Source organism: Dipodomys ordii, unplaced genomic scaffold, assembly GCF_000151885.1.
Source record: "Dipodomys ordii isolate 6190 unplaced genomic scaffold, Dord_2.0 Scaffold102, whole genome shotgun sequence".
NCBI classification, from domain to species: Eukaryota; Metazoa; Chordata; class Mammalia; order Rodentia; family Heteromyidae; genus Dipodomys; species Dipodomys ordii.
Window position 1 is genome coordinate 5968989 of NW_012267318.1, and position 16306 is coordinate 5985294.

Here is a 16306-nt window from a genome sequence, read left to right on the forward strand (position 1 = left end):
TATGTTTGTTTCTTTTTTTTTTCTGTAGCCATTTGTAAGGATTGTCTCTCAGCTTTGTGCTGGTGGCTCATGCTTGTAATCTGACCTACTCAGGAGGCTCAGATATGAGGATTAAGGTTCAAAGCAAGTCCATGCAGGAAAGTTTGAGACACTCTTACCTCCAATTAATCACCAGAAAACCAAAAGTGGAATGGAAGTGGTAGAACACTAGCCTTGAGTAAAAGAGCTCAGGGACATCGCCTAGGCCCTGGATTCAAGCCCCATGGCCAACAATTAAAAAAGAAAAAGTTGTCACTTATTGCTTTAAGATTACAAGTGTAGTAGTTTTTATGATCTCTGATTGCTCTGATTATGATCTTCAGATTAACATATGAAAAATTCTGAATCTGTTCTATATATTGTTTCTACTATTTCTTGTTTTGTTTTCTTTGGTGCTTGGACTTGGTGTACTGTTCTTTGTCTTAGAAGCATCATAGTAGGATTTCTAAAGATGCCTTTCTCTAGGAAGGATTTGGGGTTATTTTGCGTGCTTAGGATGGTACCATTTTGAGGAGGAGGATATCACTGGTTTATATTTTGAATTGTCAGGCTTGGGCAGGTCATGTGAGCATCAGTAACTAATTAGCTCTTATTGCTTGGTGTCCATTATGACTTTGCCCTGTTAACAATCAAAGTAGCCTTCCTTACTAGTCTTTGGGTGTAGGGGAAGGCCAAAAGGTTAATTTCTTACTTTGTCTACTATTTTTTGTGTGTGTATCCTTTGTAGGATTGGGTTATATAATCCCGTATTATTGTCAGGAGAGTATTATTTTACTTTCTTCCTTGATAGGTATACTCTATTCCATTATGCCATAGGAGATCACCAAAACTCAACCTTATTTTTTATCAGAATTGATAATTGTCCTCAGAGCATAAGTGAATATAATACCCCAATGTGTTATTTGTTTCTTTGGGTTCCTCTTAGATATTGGTTGGTATAACTTTTGATATTTTAAAAAATTCCCTGATTTGGATATTTTCTCCTCTTTGTGTATGTGTGTGTGTGTGTGTGTGTGTGTGTGTGTGTGTGTGTGTATATGTGTATGTGCTTGCCTGTGTGCAAGTGTTTATTGATTATTTATTGATTATTCTGTTAAAAGTTAGTGCTAAGCAGGGCGTGATTCCTAGCTACTCAGGAGATCTGAGGTTTGTGGTTCAAAGCCAGCCCAGGAGGGAAAATCTGTGAGACTCTTATATCCAATAAACTACTCAGAAAACTAGAAATGGCTCTGTGGCTCAAGTGGTAGTGCACTAGCCTTGAGCTGAAGAGCTGAGGAACAGCACCCAGGCCCAGAGTTAAAACCCCATGACCAACCAAAAAAAAAAAAGTACAAGTAACTATTGGAAATAACAAGTTTTTCTAAAACCATGATTTTGGGAACTTTTCAATCAGTGATTTTTTTTATAGATATACAAATTACTGTAAATTAGGTAGTTATAAATTGTTTTGGAGGGCAAGTTATCTATTATGTTTACTTATTTATGTTTATTATAAATGCTGTTTGTACCAATATGTTCTTTGCCTGTAATTCCTTGTAGGGGTAAAAATATTTCCATCATGGCTCATTCAAAGACGAGGACCAATGATGGAAAGATTACTTATCCTCCTGGGGTCAAGGAAATCTCAGATAAAATATCTAAAGAGGAAATGGTGAGACGATTAAAGGTGAGTCACAAGTTGTTTTGGACTTCTGTTTATTGTGTGGGGTTTTGATGGGAAGGAAACATTTAAGACTTTATTTTCTTAGGGCAACTTAAATAAGGCTAGTGGCTCTCTGAGATTCTAAGGGAGGAGAGTAGGTGAGGAGTAAGAGGGATTGGCTGTGCTGCTAATGGGAGTTTAATTAGAAAGCCGAAGCTGGACCTGGGAAGTATGGCTTAGTGGTAGAGTGCTTGCCTAGTATGCACAATTTTTTACAGTACCATGTAAACAGAAAAAACTGGAAGTGGCACTGTGGCTCAAATGGTAGAGCGCTAGCCTTGAGCAAATGAAGCTCAAGGACAGTGCCCAGTCTCTTGAGTTCAAGCCCCAGAACTGGCCAAAAAAAAAAGAAGAAGAAGAAGAAAGGCAGACCCTTTATATTTTAGGGCCTTCTTATACTTGAGTATACAGACCAAGCCAACACTAGTCTGTTTTGTATGTACAAAGTTTTCTTCATTTTCTAAAACAATTTAAATCTGCAAAGGACAGTCTTAAGTCTTTCTACCAGTAGTTATAAAAGTTATAAGAGTAGGTTAGAATTTTACTGTTAGTTTTTTTCCTCTGCTTCTATGTAGCACTAAATCAAAACTGATGATGAATTTTCAAAGATGAAACAGTCACATATATGACATGTATTTTGAGTTAATGTTTTGCCTTATCCTCTGTCATTGTTAAAATGGTTAATATCATATAGTAGGTAATATAGCAAGCAATGTAAATGTTATTCTGCTTTATTTTTTGGCATATTTTCCTGGATTTTATCACCTGGACATTTATATTATAATTTCTTTATTATTTCTTTAATATAATAATTACACACATGGATAATATAATACAAAAATGCAGTGTGTAATAATTATTAATATGTTATTGAACATCAGTGCTGAAATTGTTACTACTGAAGACCCAGGAACCATAAAACGTAATACTATTTTATATTGCTATATGGTATTTTTTAATAAGGAAAAAAGGATGTTAATACTAATTTCATGATCTTTAGCCTGTATAAATAAAGTGTCCAGATGCCAGATATAAGGTATTTACTATTTAAAAGAAAGATACCTTTGAGCCAGGTGCTGGTGGTTCATGCCTGTAATCCTAGCTAGTCTGGACACTGAGATCTGAGGGTTGCATTTCCACGCAGCCTGGACAGGAACGTCTGTGAAATTTATCTCCAAATAACCATGAGAAGCTAGAAGTGGAGCTGTGGCTCAAGTGGTAGAATGTTAGTCTTGAGTTAAAAAATAAAACAAAACTCTGGGATAGTGCTCAGGCCTTGAGTTCTTGGTTTCAAGGTCCCCACCCCCCCAAAAAAAATCTCTGAGCAGAGTACATTTAATATTTAGGTATTTTAGTTAGGAACTTGTTTATATGTTATCAAAAACAGTCAAGTTTTAACCCCTTTCTGGGTATAACGTGTCATTTTCTGTGTATATCTATTCTGTTGACCCATTCATTTTTTAAAAATAGAAATGAATTATTTTATTTCCTCACATTTGTATATTCCAAAAATGGTAGGTAGATATCTGTTATTTGCTGAGAAACTAAGTGAATGCAGAGATTTCCTAAGCTGATTAGTATTTAGTGTCTTTAGAGATGTTATTTTTCTCAGACATATTTTTTAATTTAGAGGACTCACATTAGTCATTATTGTTGAGGGTTTTTTTTTTGTGTGTGTGTGGGGGTAGATGCAGGGACTTGAACTCAGGGCCTGGGCACACTATCCCTTAGCTTTTTCACTCAAGGCTAGCACTCGGTCACTTTAGTCACTTTTTGGTAGTTAATTGGAGATAAGAGTCTCATGGACTTTGCTGCCCAGGTTGGCTTTGAATTTTGATTCTCAGATCTCAGCCTCCTGAGTAGTTAGGATTACAGGCATGAGCTACTGGTGCCTACCATTAATGAGTTTGATTCACTTGGAAATAAATTCACTAGTGAAAAATTACTGTTAACTGAACCTTGAGCAAATTTTGTTATTCTTTGTATAATACTTTCTATAGTACTCATATTTAGTATGTTAGTAGTATGTTATGATTATTTTGCAGACGTTTATACCTAGCTGCATTCTGTTTGATATACTTTGTCATTTTTAAATTTAATTTTTAGTGGGCTTTATCACTTATTTTTCCAATTTTTATCCTTCTATTATTCTTAGCATATTTTTTAGAGAAGTATAAAATGAATTTAATGTAGGGTGATATTACTCTTTTTTTCTCCTTTTTTTTGTCAGTTGTGGAGCTTGAACTCAGGGCCCGAGTGTTGTCCCTGAGCTTTTTCATTCAAGGCTAGCACTCCTACCACTTTTAGCCATTGTACCACTTCTGATTTTCTGGTGGTTAATTGGAGACAGGGAGTCTCATGAACTTTCCTTACTGGACTGGCTTTGAACTGTGATCCTTCTATCTCAGCCTATCAGCCTACTGAGTAGCTAGAACTACAGGAATGAACCACCAGTGCCCAGCTTGGATATTTTTTGATAATACCAGTGTCTTTCAAAATATACAACTGTTTATCAAATATATACAAATATCAAAATATGTCTTATAAATTATAAGATTTGCTAATATATAGGATGACATTGTTTATATAATTTCTAAATTTTCCTGTAATATTTTAGTCAAAATGTTTGTTACCTCCCATTTGTTTGTATAGATTCTTCTTTTTTTTTTGGGTTTGGTCATGGGGCCTGAACTCTTGCTCTACCACTTGAGCCACAGCACCACTTCTGGCTTTTTTCTTTTTGCTTATGTGGTGCTGAGGAATCGAACCCAGGGCCTCAGGCATGCAAGGCAAGCGCTCTACCACTGCGCCACCTTCCTAGCCCCTGATTTTTTTCTTAAAGGAAAGTTTAAAATATTACTTAAAACGTGCTATTTTTGAGAAAGATGTAATCCTTTTAGTTCATTTGTACAAATGAGGCTAGAAGTTCAAGCAATAACCATTGAAATTCTTCCAATACTGACCATGCACAATGTTAACCATAAAAGTTAAAAAAAATAGTAAGCATATATATGGTAAATGAAAATGTTTGTTTTTCAAATTAAGGTTTTTGAGATAAGAGTCTTGTTATGTAGTCTAGGCTGGCTTAACTCATGATCCTCTCTCATTCATTCCCAAGGGCTGGGATTATGGGCCTGAGCCACCTTGGGCTTAGCTTGAAAAATAATTTAGTTTCTCCCGGAGAAGTTATTTAACTTAAGGGTTTTAGAAAAGTCTTGTTCTCTCAAAGAGACATTTTCTGTGGAAAAGCTAAAATATATTTAGAATGATTCTTTGTAATTAATGTGATCTTTATTTTAATTTTTTTTTTTTTTGTCGGTCGTGGGGCTTGAACTCTGGGCCTGGGCACTGTCCTTCAGCTCTTCAGCTCAAGGCGAGTGCTCTACCACTTGAGCTACAGCGCCACTTCCGTGATCTTTATTTTAAATGACTGCGTTTTTTACATGAAGCATTTCTCTGTTTGATTATTTTTATTTTGTGTGTAGATGGTTGTGAAAACCTTCATGGACATGGACCAGGACTCTGAAGAAGAAAAAGAGCTTTATCTAAATTTAGCTTTACATCTTGCTTCAGATTTTTTCCTCAAGCATCCTGATAAGGATGTTCGTTTACTAGTAGCCTGCTGCCTTGCTGATATTTTCAGAATTTATGCTCCGGAGGCTCCTTATACATCTCCCGATAAACTAAAGGTAAGTACTGATTTTAAGAACTGCCAAGATTGATACTTTGAGTTCTGAAACTAAAATGGGGTTTAAAAGTTTTAAAATAGTTTCTCTGGATTTTTTTATATTAGTGCTAGTACTGGTGTTAAACTTGTCTTTAGAACTTACTTTTGAGTGGTAATTTGTGATTTTCAGGATAAGTAGCCTTAATACTATGACATCATTACCAGTTCTGTTTATTTTTTTTGGGGGGGGGCTGAACTCTGGGCCTGTGCGCTGTCCCTCAGCTCTTCAGCTCAAGGCGAGCGCTCTACCACTTGAGCCATAGCCCCACTTCCGGCTTTTTTTTCTTTTTGTTTATGTGGTGCTGGGGAATCGAACCCAGGGCCTCACACATGCAAGGCAAGCGCTCTACCACTGAGCCACCTTCCCAGCCCCACCAGTTCTGTTTCTTTATCAGTTTGAGTCTTTTCCCTTTCGAAAACCTTTATTAAAGACCATGGTTGTCATGAGAAGATATTATGTAGTAAAATCTGAATTAGAGCTATACAAAAACATCAAATGACTATAAGACAACTTAGAATTTTTAGACAAAGAAAAGCAACCCCCTTAAAAGATAATTGTGGAAGCCAGGGGTTATAGAATGACTATCCCTAGGAAGAATAAATCACAGAGTCAAAAGGAACAGGCAGTTTGTATTTGCTTAACAAAAGATGATGTTAGTTATGTGCCAGAAACTTTGTTTACAATGTGGGAAAGGGAAAGCACTCATGGATCTTTAGGAACCTTCCATTTGATCAGGTCTGACAGAATTCAACTATGGAATGCACAGAATGGTTTGGGATGCTTGGTTTATATTCATATTGGTTAAAGAATCTCAAGACAGGGCGGGGAAGGTGGCTCAGTGGTAGAGTGCTTGCCTTGCCAAGTGTTCGATTCCTCAGCACCACATAAGCAAAAAGAAAAAAAGCCGGAAGTGGCGCTGTGGCTCAAGTGGTAGAGTGCTAACCTTGAGCTGAAGAGCTAAGGGACAGCGCCCAGGCCCAGAGTTCAGGCCCCACTACTGGACACACACACATACACACACACACACAAAGAATTGCAAGACAGGGGAAGTAGGGACAATACTTGACATTTAGAAGTTGAATTGTATCATTTGTGAATGGTCAGAGATTTAAAAGTAGATAACATGAGGTGGTTGTGTATTTTAGGTCAATGGCTTGATTACTCATTGTTACCCACTAATTTGGAGATGAATTAGGTGGCTTAAAGAATGATTATACTTGTTTAATGTAGTCTGTGGCCCTTTTTGCTGGCCTTCTTGTGAAGAGTATAGACTACTACTATACAACTTTCAAGGCTTTGGGGTAATAGAAAATCCTTCCAAAAGAATAGGCACAGATCTGTTGTATTTACTTATTTATTTATTTATTTATTTTTTAGGTCATGGGGCTTGAACTCAGGGCCTGAGCATTTTCCTCTCAAAGCTAGAGCTCTACCACTTTGAGCCACAGAGCCACCTCTGTTTTTTTGGTGGTTAATTGGAGATAATGAATCTCACAGACTTTCCTGCTTGGGTTGGCTTCAAACCATTATCCTCAGATCTCAGCCTTCTGAGTAGCTAGGATTATAAGTGTGAGCCACTGGCTCTTGTATGGATAGATGTATATTTATATCAGGACAATTTATTAAATATTGAAGAGCTAAGATCAAATTACTATCCTTGATTATTTGCTGGTTAAATGTTTAGTGTTTGCTTTTTTGGGGGCGGGGTTGGTTCTGGGGCTTGAACTCTGGGCCTGGGCACTGTCCCTGAGCTTTTCAGCTCAAGGTGAGCACTCTACCACTTGAGCCACAGTGCCACATCCAGTTTTCTGATGGTTAATTGGAGATAAGAGCCTTACCATGATCATCAGATCTCAGCCTCCTGAGTAGCAAGGATTATAGGCATGAACCACCGGAACCCTGCTGCTTGGTTATTATTATTATTGTTGTTGTTGTTGTTTGCTTTTTAAAAAATAAAGCCATTTTTTTCCTTTGGCATTTACTTAAAAATATTAATTTTTTTCTTAAAATGCTTTAGAGTTATGGATAATTTTCACTTTTGATTAGCATCAAGTTCTACTATAGTATTATATTTATTAGAAATCCTCACATCTCTTATCTAATCTTTCTACAATCAGTTTGTTATTGTCATCAAGGAACCCACCTGGCTAATTGGAAAGGTTGTAAATGAGTTTACCATTGTCATTCCATCTCTAGATAGAGTTAGTAGGCTATGTATTCTCTTGTACAATCTAGGAAGGCATCATTTGTAGATTATATTACACAGTATTACTATTAGAGCAGATGTTTTCCTTTTTTAATATTAAATTTTTATTATCTTTATATTTATACAAAGAAGCTTCAATTCACATGTCAATATGAGTACAATGTATCTTGTTTATTGTCACCCTGTCCATTCTCCCCCTATTTATCCCAACCACACCTATCCCCTGAAGATACCGGGTCCCAGTTTTACACATGTACATTGATTATTGCAGTTGTATTCACACACCCTTCTTTCCATTTCTGACTCTTGCCTCTTAAGTTCTTCTCTACCCCCAACCCCTTCATGAAAGACATGTTTCAGCTTCCTGGTATTCATTTTGTTAAACCGTCTTTTAATTGTTCAAAGGAGTTATAACATGGGAATCTACCCCTGGGTATACCATACTTTAGTCAGTTTGATTATGTATAAGTGAATACGACTTTGTGTTTTTCCTATGTAGTTATAATTTAACAAGCATCCTTTTCTCTCTGAGCCTGACTTAACATAATTTTGCTTACAAGAGAACATTTTTCTCTCATTGATTGCTAACATGCTTTCTTTGTAGAAAGTAGCTTTTATAATTTGTATAAGCCCCCCTTTTTTTAAACCTTTCAAAATAACATCTACATTTCATCTGAAACTCATTTTTCTAGTAATTTGACTCAAAGTGATACTGAGCCTGTCTAGGTACAAAACAGTTAATAAAAAAAAGCAAGAGATAGGAATCGATTGAGAAAGGCAGGGGTGGGAGGACAGTAATTAATTACAGTGGTTAGCTAGGAAGGCTGACAAGTTGATTTCTAAAATAAATTGTATTTTCATTATTTTAAAATTTTTAATTAAGGTATTTAATTTTTTTTAACATGTCTATTTAAAGTTTTTTTGTTTTGTTTTTTTTTAACCTCTGAGCTTCTCAGTAAAATTTCTGATATGTTGTCACTGTCAATTTTATTTGAAATCTTCTTAGCTCTGTTCTTACTATATATATTTACCAGACATTTTACTATGTAGGCAGACTTGATTAGCTCTGTTATTACACCATTTTTATTCTAGTAATAGTATATTTAGTTGACTTGGTTTTTTTGGAGGGGGCTGTTTTGTTTAAGATGAAGATTGTTGTTTTCTAGGGTCATGTGAATGATTTAATGTTTTGTATACATTAAATATGTAGTGTTTTTCATATCAGATTGTTCTAGACTATGCTAGATCATGTATGTGTGTGCATGCGTGCATGCATGTGTGCTGTACTGGGGCTTGAACTTAGGGCTGGGTGCTGTCCCAGGGCTTTTTTGTCTGACTAGTGCTTTACCACTTGAGTCACAGCTTCAGTTCTGACTTTTTGATAGTTAATTGTAGATAGGGGATCTACTGGCCTTTTCTTGTCTGGTTTGGAATCAAGATCCTCAGATCTCAGCCTCCTGAGTAGCTAGTATTACAGGCAAGAGTCACTGGTACCTGGCTTTGTTTTCTTAATATAAACTTTTACTTTGAAAATATTTCACCCAAACCAAGTCCTTTTTTCACCCAAACCAAGTCCTTTTTCGTTTTTGTTCTTTTTTTTTTTTACAATTCATTATTATATATTCACATATGTACTGAATTAGCCTTAATAGATGTGTGTTTTCATTTGCCATTCATAATCTAAATAATACTTTTCTTTTGTTTTCTAAAGGATATATTTATGTTTATAACAAGGCAGTTGAAGGGGCTAGAAGATACAAAGAGCCCGCAATTCAATAGGTATTTTTATCTACTTGAGGTAAGCAGTGTATTATATCTTTAGGTGATGTTTTAAACTTTTTCTGTTTGTGTACTTTTATTAATTAAAATATTTACCTTTTCCTTTTTTGACCTCATATTTTTAGAACATTGCTTGGGTCAAGTCATATAACATATGCTTCGAGTTAGAAGATAGCAATGAAATTTTTACCCAACTATACAGAACATTATTTTCAGTTATAAAGTAAGTTTATTTTTTTCAGCAAATAACATTTGAAAAAACATGAAAGTGATGATTTTATCTTACAGGTTAATCTACATAAACTGATCATTTGTGGTAAATATTTGAGATCTGGGAATTATAATATAGTCCAAATATTTATTTGTATAGATCTTTTTATAATGAATAGAACTCAGTTTTGTATTTAAAGAATTACTGATTAGAAGCCTGATTTAGATTTTTGGATTGTATTGTCTTGGATATAAATTATATTGATTTCTTCATATATGTTGTTCAGTTTTTTGTGTAATTAAAATTACTAGAATTTCAAATCAATTAAGATTTTTGAATTTAGAACAAAATTGAAATTACATTTGATTTAAAATTTGATTTGAAAATGTATCTGATTAAAATTTGGTGAGCTAGGGCTGGGAAGGTGGCTCAGTGGTAGAGTGCTTGCCTTGCATGCCTGAGGCCCTGGGTTCGATTCCTCAGCACCACATAAGCAAAAAGAAAAAAGCCAGAAGTGGCGCTATGGCTCAAGTGGTAGAGCATTAACCTTGAGCTGAAGAGCTGAGGGACAGCGCCCAGGCCCAGAGTTCAGGCCCCACGACCGGACCTCCCCCCCCACCCCCAAAAAAAAAAAATTTGGTGAGCTAATTCAGGAATATAGTTTAAATATATTTTGAGTATACTATCGTAAGATTTAGGGGAGAGAGAGATGATCGAAATGAATATATATGTTTATCATTTTGCCATCATTTTAAGAAGTATATTTGTTAGCATCATCTTATTAAATCATGTACATCTCAGATACACTTTGTACCAGATATTTATTTTGAATTTCAGCAATGGCCACAATCAGAAAGTTCATATGCACATGGTAGACCTCATGAGCTCTATTATTTGTGAAGGTGATACAGTATCTCAGGAGCTTTTGGATACAGTTTTAGTAAATCTGGTACCTGCCCATAAGGTATGTAAATATTATGTACTAAAATGTGTCTATACTCACTAATATTTAATACCCTGAATTTGTGCTTATGTTCCAAATACCATTTGTTTTCAATCTTAGTTTAAGATTTATTATTGTTTGCTGTTTTATGTGTATAAAGCACATTGTTTATTAACCACTAATTGAAAAAGAAATAAATGTAATAAAATATTATCTGATAAAAGATTTGAAACTGAAGTTTTGTAGGATATACTTCAGAGTGAGTCAGTGGTGACTTTGAAGCTGTTATATTACTTTATAGATGAAAGGAGCTAGTGCCTTAACCAAAAAAATGAATGAAATGAAAAGGGATGCCTATTAAGGGACAGTAGATATGTTGATGATAATATTTCTTACCTGCATGATGGTAATCAAGTTGTGTTTGTATATTTGATTTTTTATATGCATTTGTGTTTTGAGTTTTGAAAACAGTGTTCTCTTAACTAAGCAATTGGAAATACACTTCTGTGATTTTGAAGATGTCTGCTTTCATGCAAGGGACATAGGAATCACTACTGTAAGAATGTTTTCATTTAACATCTTTCAGGCAAAATACCTTATTCTATATCCATTAAATAAAATAATGTGAAGGAAAATGTGAAGGTTATTGAAATGATCTTACAATACAAAATTTCAAAGCCAAATAAAAATCATTCAGTAATATTGAAAGGAAGCAGATACTACCATACTCATAGTTAAAAAAATTCATATTAATTGAAACATACACACACATGTATTAGTGTATATATTAGTATAGGTGTATGTATGTATACTAGTTAGTATATATGTGCATATCAAAATACACATATACATTCACATGTAATATAATATACATGTGTATATGTAACATGTTTTATGTATATGCATACACATATACTGATATGCATGTATTTTTATATATAAAATACATATGTATGCATTAGTATATAACCAATTGGTTTTTATTTCTACACATACATATATAAGCATATATGGCCAATTTTTTGTGTATGTTTTGAAGATATATATGTATATGAAAGGTATTTAGAGAACTATGTACAGTAATCTGAGGAAATTACACAGGCACAGGCAATAGTGAAAACATGAAGAATAAAGCCCAGTGTGTTTGACAGTGATTTCAGAACAGCAAATGGGAAATAGAAGTGATATTTGGATCAAATAGAAGTTCACTTAAAATGAGCTTATGGAATAGGCAGTAAAGGTTTCATTATTTAAAAATAAATCTGTGTCTAGACACATAGAGAAAATGGGCAAGCACCAAATCCAAATAATCAAAAACATTCATAGTGAAAATAAAAAGCAAAGAAAGCCCTAATTGATACCAGAAGGTAAAATGTTAAGATTTTTTAGATGTTAAGATAATTAGCCTATAGTTGCATATTAAAGACATATTCACTTGTCCTCTGAAAAAAGTATAATGTGAGTTCTTTAGAATGAAGTAAATTGAATTTAGGAATAAATAGTGATAAACTAGAAGTGCTCTAAGAATGGATACATAAGAACAGTAGCAGTAATAATTGTAATGATTACTTAAAAGGACATTAGCAAAATAATTTTAAACTACTAAGATACAAATAATACCTTAAGCTTGAGTGATTTAATGAGTTGTATAATTATAGAAATATTTATAGCCTCTGAGTAACTTTGAACTGTAAATGAAGTATATTCATCCTAAACGTTTTAATGACTTCAAGAAAAGGAAGAATTATACCAAATGTAAATGGCCTAAATTTGCCACATAAGATTGTCGTGTTGGTTGAAGATAATCCAGGTGGTTGATGATAATAAGAGAAATAGCTGAAATGTAATTATAAAAGCCTTGTTGTAAAGACTGATGAAAGACTTGCCAGGAGAATATAAAACAAAAGAAAACTGAGGTAGTTTATATTAATTTTAGACATAGTAGTTTTTACTGGATGGAGAAGGGCTTTATATAACAAATAAATTGTTTAGTTCTTAGTAGGAATATGTCTAAATGTGTGTGTGTGTGATTGACAAAGGATTACTTTATAGACCTTTTTTTTTTTCTCTCCAGTAATGGAGTTGAATTTAGGGCCTTTCCCTTGTTGGGCAAGCAATCTATGATTTGAGTTATACTTTTGCTTTTAGTTTGTTTTGCAGGTAGGGTCTCTCACTAACTACTTGGGTTCATTTTGAACAGAGATCCTCCTACTTTTACCTCCTGAGGAACTACTTAGTTTATAGTAAGAAATTACAGGGCCAGGTAGCCCGTCTGAAAAAGATAAAAGCTTCCCCAGAATTACTCTCCATATGTGTAAGGGTGGTATATGAGACCTACATAATTTAATATTCATGGATTTGGGGCTGAGTTAATGATGCTATAGCATACCGTGTAGCAAAGAAGTAAACATCTCTTAGAAATGATGGAAATAATACAGCAGTATGCCTAAGAATGTTAATTTAAGGATATTTTCACATTGAATTCTGATGCTTTGATCTTGGACTTCCAAATACCCAGAACTATGTGTAATAAATTACTTTATTATTATTATTATTTTTTAAAAGGATAGGGTTAAGGCTCACGTGGCAGGGGACTTGCTTTGTGAACTCAAGACCCTGTGTTCAAACCCTAGTTTTTCCAAGGATAAAAAAGGATGCATATTTCCTATCTTGCTTTCTGGTATGTGGTTAATCCCAAGTAGTGGCCTCATTTTAGGTCCTTTATTCTTCTGTTTGTTACCAAACTCTTTTAGAATGACATTTTAAAGCATTTTTTTTCCCTCAAATTAAAAGAACAACAACAGTGGTTTCACCATTAAATTTCTTGTTGTGTGCTTGAGTTATGCTTTATGTTTGCTTTTCCACGGCTGTCTAAAATGTCTTATGTTCCTTATTGCTTCCACATGAAAACCTAGTTTATTTTCTATGTTTTGCTTCTTCTGGACCTGGTGTGTAGCAGCCTGGGTTTGTACACAAATGAACTGATTTGAATTTGAGATTAGACAGTATTTAGGATGACTAAATGACTACGTGTTCCTCCTCTTATAAACATTTATAGATCATTTCTGTGGTTTTCATTCTATTACAAACTGTATCTGAGGTGTATATTATTCTTGCTTGGAAGATTGTGAGCTACTAGGCCAGATTTTCCTAAGAAAAGTGGCATTGCTTGCTTTAATAAGTAGTTTCTTCATTCTTTACTCGAGTATCCTTTTTGATTTTATTTATTTATTTATTACTTTTATTTTTGTTGGTTGTGAGGCCTGAACTCTGGGCTTAGGCACTGTCCCTTAGCTCTTCAGCTCAAGACTAGCCTCCACTACTTGAGTCACAGTCTTTTTTGCTTACGTGGTGCTGAGGAATCGAACCCAGAGGCCTCATGCAAGCACTCTACCACTTAGCCATCTTCCCAGCCCTTGATTTCTTTTATAGATAGTTTTTCATACCTTTACTTGAGTACAGATAATATTTTACTTTTCCTAGAGATACAGACATATTTATAGTATATAGAATGGAGCTCAGTGGTAGTGTTTGGATCTAGTTAGTGTGTGTGAGACTCTGGGTTTGATTCCCAGCACTGTAAACTAAACAAAGGATCATTTATTAGGTGTGTGTATTTGTGTGTGTGTGTGTGTGTGTGTGTGTTATAATGTACATATTATGTTTTTCAGAATTTAAACAAGCAAGCATATGATTTGGCAAAGGCTTTACTGAAGAGGACAGCTCAAGCTATTGAGCCATATATTACCAATGTAAGTCTCGTTATTGTTTTTCAGAAATATCAAGCTAAAAATGTAAAGATTGTTAGAAGCAAAATTTCATCAAGTATTACCTACTTCTTAAATTCTGCTTTTGCTTTAACTAGTAATACATTTTTTCTGCTCCTTTTTAAAAATTATTCTCAGTTACTTTTCTGGAAGGTTAATTCTCATATTTTTTTGTTCATTCACTTTCTTTCAAATTTTCTAGGAAGTGCAAGAGCTTTTATTTGAATTGGCAAGCCATACCATTTATATTATTAGAACTAAAGGCAATTAGATAAAACATAGAGCTTTTTATTATCTAGAGAAATTGCTTACTGCCTGTTGGATATTAAATTTGTTACAATAAGAAGATAAGAACCAATGTCATGGCCTAGAATCTGAAAGCAAGTATATTTGGTAGTAGCAGTTTGGTACAGATAAGTTACTTTCTTAACTTTGTAATGCAAGTGTAAAACTTGGTAATGTAGATGCACATGAGGACAGCATGGAAAACTCAGTGAAAGCTGTTGATCAGTGGAAAGATTGTAGGATGGGAAACAAATTGTCTCTGAGTGGGGACTGGAGAGAGTAGGGAGGATGAAGGAGATTGAACACTGTTGAAGCAGATCATTTGTAACTGTGAAAGTGAAACAAAGAAATCTGGGGAGCAGGGAGAGTGATAGAGGGGGGAAATTGATTGGAACACATTGTGGAGCTAGAACAATGAAAGCTCACTCTGTATAACTGATATAAGCTAACAGAAAAGTTTCTGTCTATTGCAGTCCATGAGAGAGATACCCATTTTGAGTGAAAGGGAGATTTGCAATGAAATGACTCCATTAAGTATTATTCTAGTTCTGCTTGTTTATAGATGACTAGATTCAATGATAGTAGCTTTTGGTAAATTTCATTTTGTCCCCAAAGTTCTGTGGATTTGCACCATTCCAGGTGGACTCACTCCAATGTATTCCATGGGAATGGTGCTCCTTGGAACACAAGTCTAGAAAACAGTGTTAATAGCCCCTGGAATTAACTGTTCTGTCTTTCTGTCTGCCTTCTGTTGTCAGTCACTTCTAAACAAAGAAAGGATCTCTCTTCCTTAAAGAGCAAGGACATTTTTAGAATTACGTATTCTTCTGGAGTTTATTGAAGGAGAAATTTTCTTGTAGTGTATAAAAATGCAGTCAGCTTATGTACTTTGCAAAGCAATATATCACACAGTAGTTGGGTAGATTCTTAATTTTGTTTCTTACTTACAGCCCCAAATTTAAACATTCTGACGAATTAATTGCCCCTGCCTTTACTTTGTTTGGGGTGTCTGAATGACCCTTTTTTGGCACTGTAGAGCACACTGGGTGAGCTCCTCCTGGTGGTCATTAATTAAATTGAGTCTGCCGAGCCTTATTTTGATGTTCTTTTCTGGTTTAAAAAATAAGGAAAGAACACCATACCTTTTTGATATCTCTTCTAGGATCAGAGAAAATAATTGATTGGTCTGATTAAAGAAAAGTGATTAAAACCATATTTAATTGGAAGTATACAATTAGATTCATTATACTATTCTCTTCAGTTTTGAAGTATGCTTGAAAGTATTTGTAATGTTAAGACAGGAAATACTTTTAATAGTTCCATATTGCTAAAAATCAGTATGAAGAATTTCCCTAGTGTTTATAACATGTTCATTTCTTGCTGTTCTTGTCTATAGAGATATACAGTACATTTCTCCCACAGTTTCATGTTTTATTTTGTCAGAATTAAAGAGAATGGGGGAAGGGCAAATGTCTTGTAAAATGTTCCTAGTACAACACTTTGATGTCCTTACGTGTAGTACCCTATCTATCGTTTTCTTCTCCTCTTCTCCCTTTCCTCTCTTCCTTTCCCTGTCTTCTCCCTCTCCTCCTCCTCTCTTTCTCCCTTACTCTTTCCTCCTCTTCCTTCCTCCTCTTTCTTTCCCT

The 16306-nt window shown here is 34.6% G+C and overlaps 1 protein-coding gene across 5 annotated transcripts in view; it reads left to right on the forward strand.

The window, feature by feature from the left end:
* The first annotated feature begins 1580 nt into the window (after window positions 1–1580).
* The window catches only part of Pds5b (PDS5 cohesin associated factor B), a 112975-nt gene continuing 98249 nt past the window's right edge, over window positions 1581–16306 (forward strand). For 4 of the 5 annotated variants that reach the window (XM_013027306.1, XM_013027311.1, XM_013027309.1 and 1 more), the window contains exons 1-6: window positions 1583–1705; window positions 5227–5430; window positions 9387–9473; window positions 9580–9677; window positions 10503–10629; window positions 14280–14360. In XM_013027306.1, the coding sequence (XP_012882760.1) occupies window positions 1598–1705; window positions 5227–5430; window positions 9387–9473; window positions 9580–9677; window positions 10503–10629; window positions 14280–14360 (705 nt within the window). In that variant the 5' untranslated portion in view covers window positions 1583–1597. Of the gene's footprint in view, window positions 1706–5226; window positions 5431–9386; window positions 9474–9579; window positions 9678–10502; window positions 10630–14279; window positions 14361–16306 lie in introns of all 5 variants that reach the window. The other variant, XM_013027308.1, reaches the window with a different exon arrangement.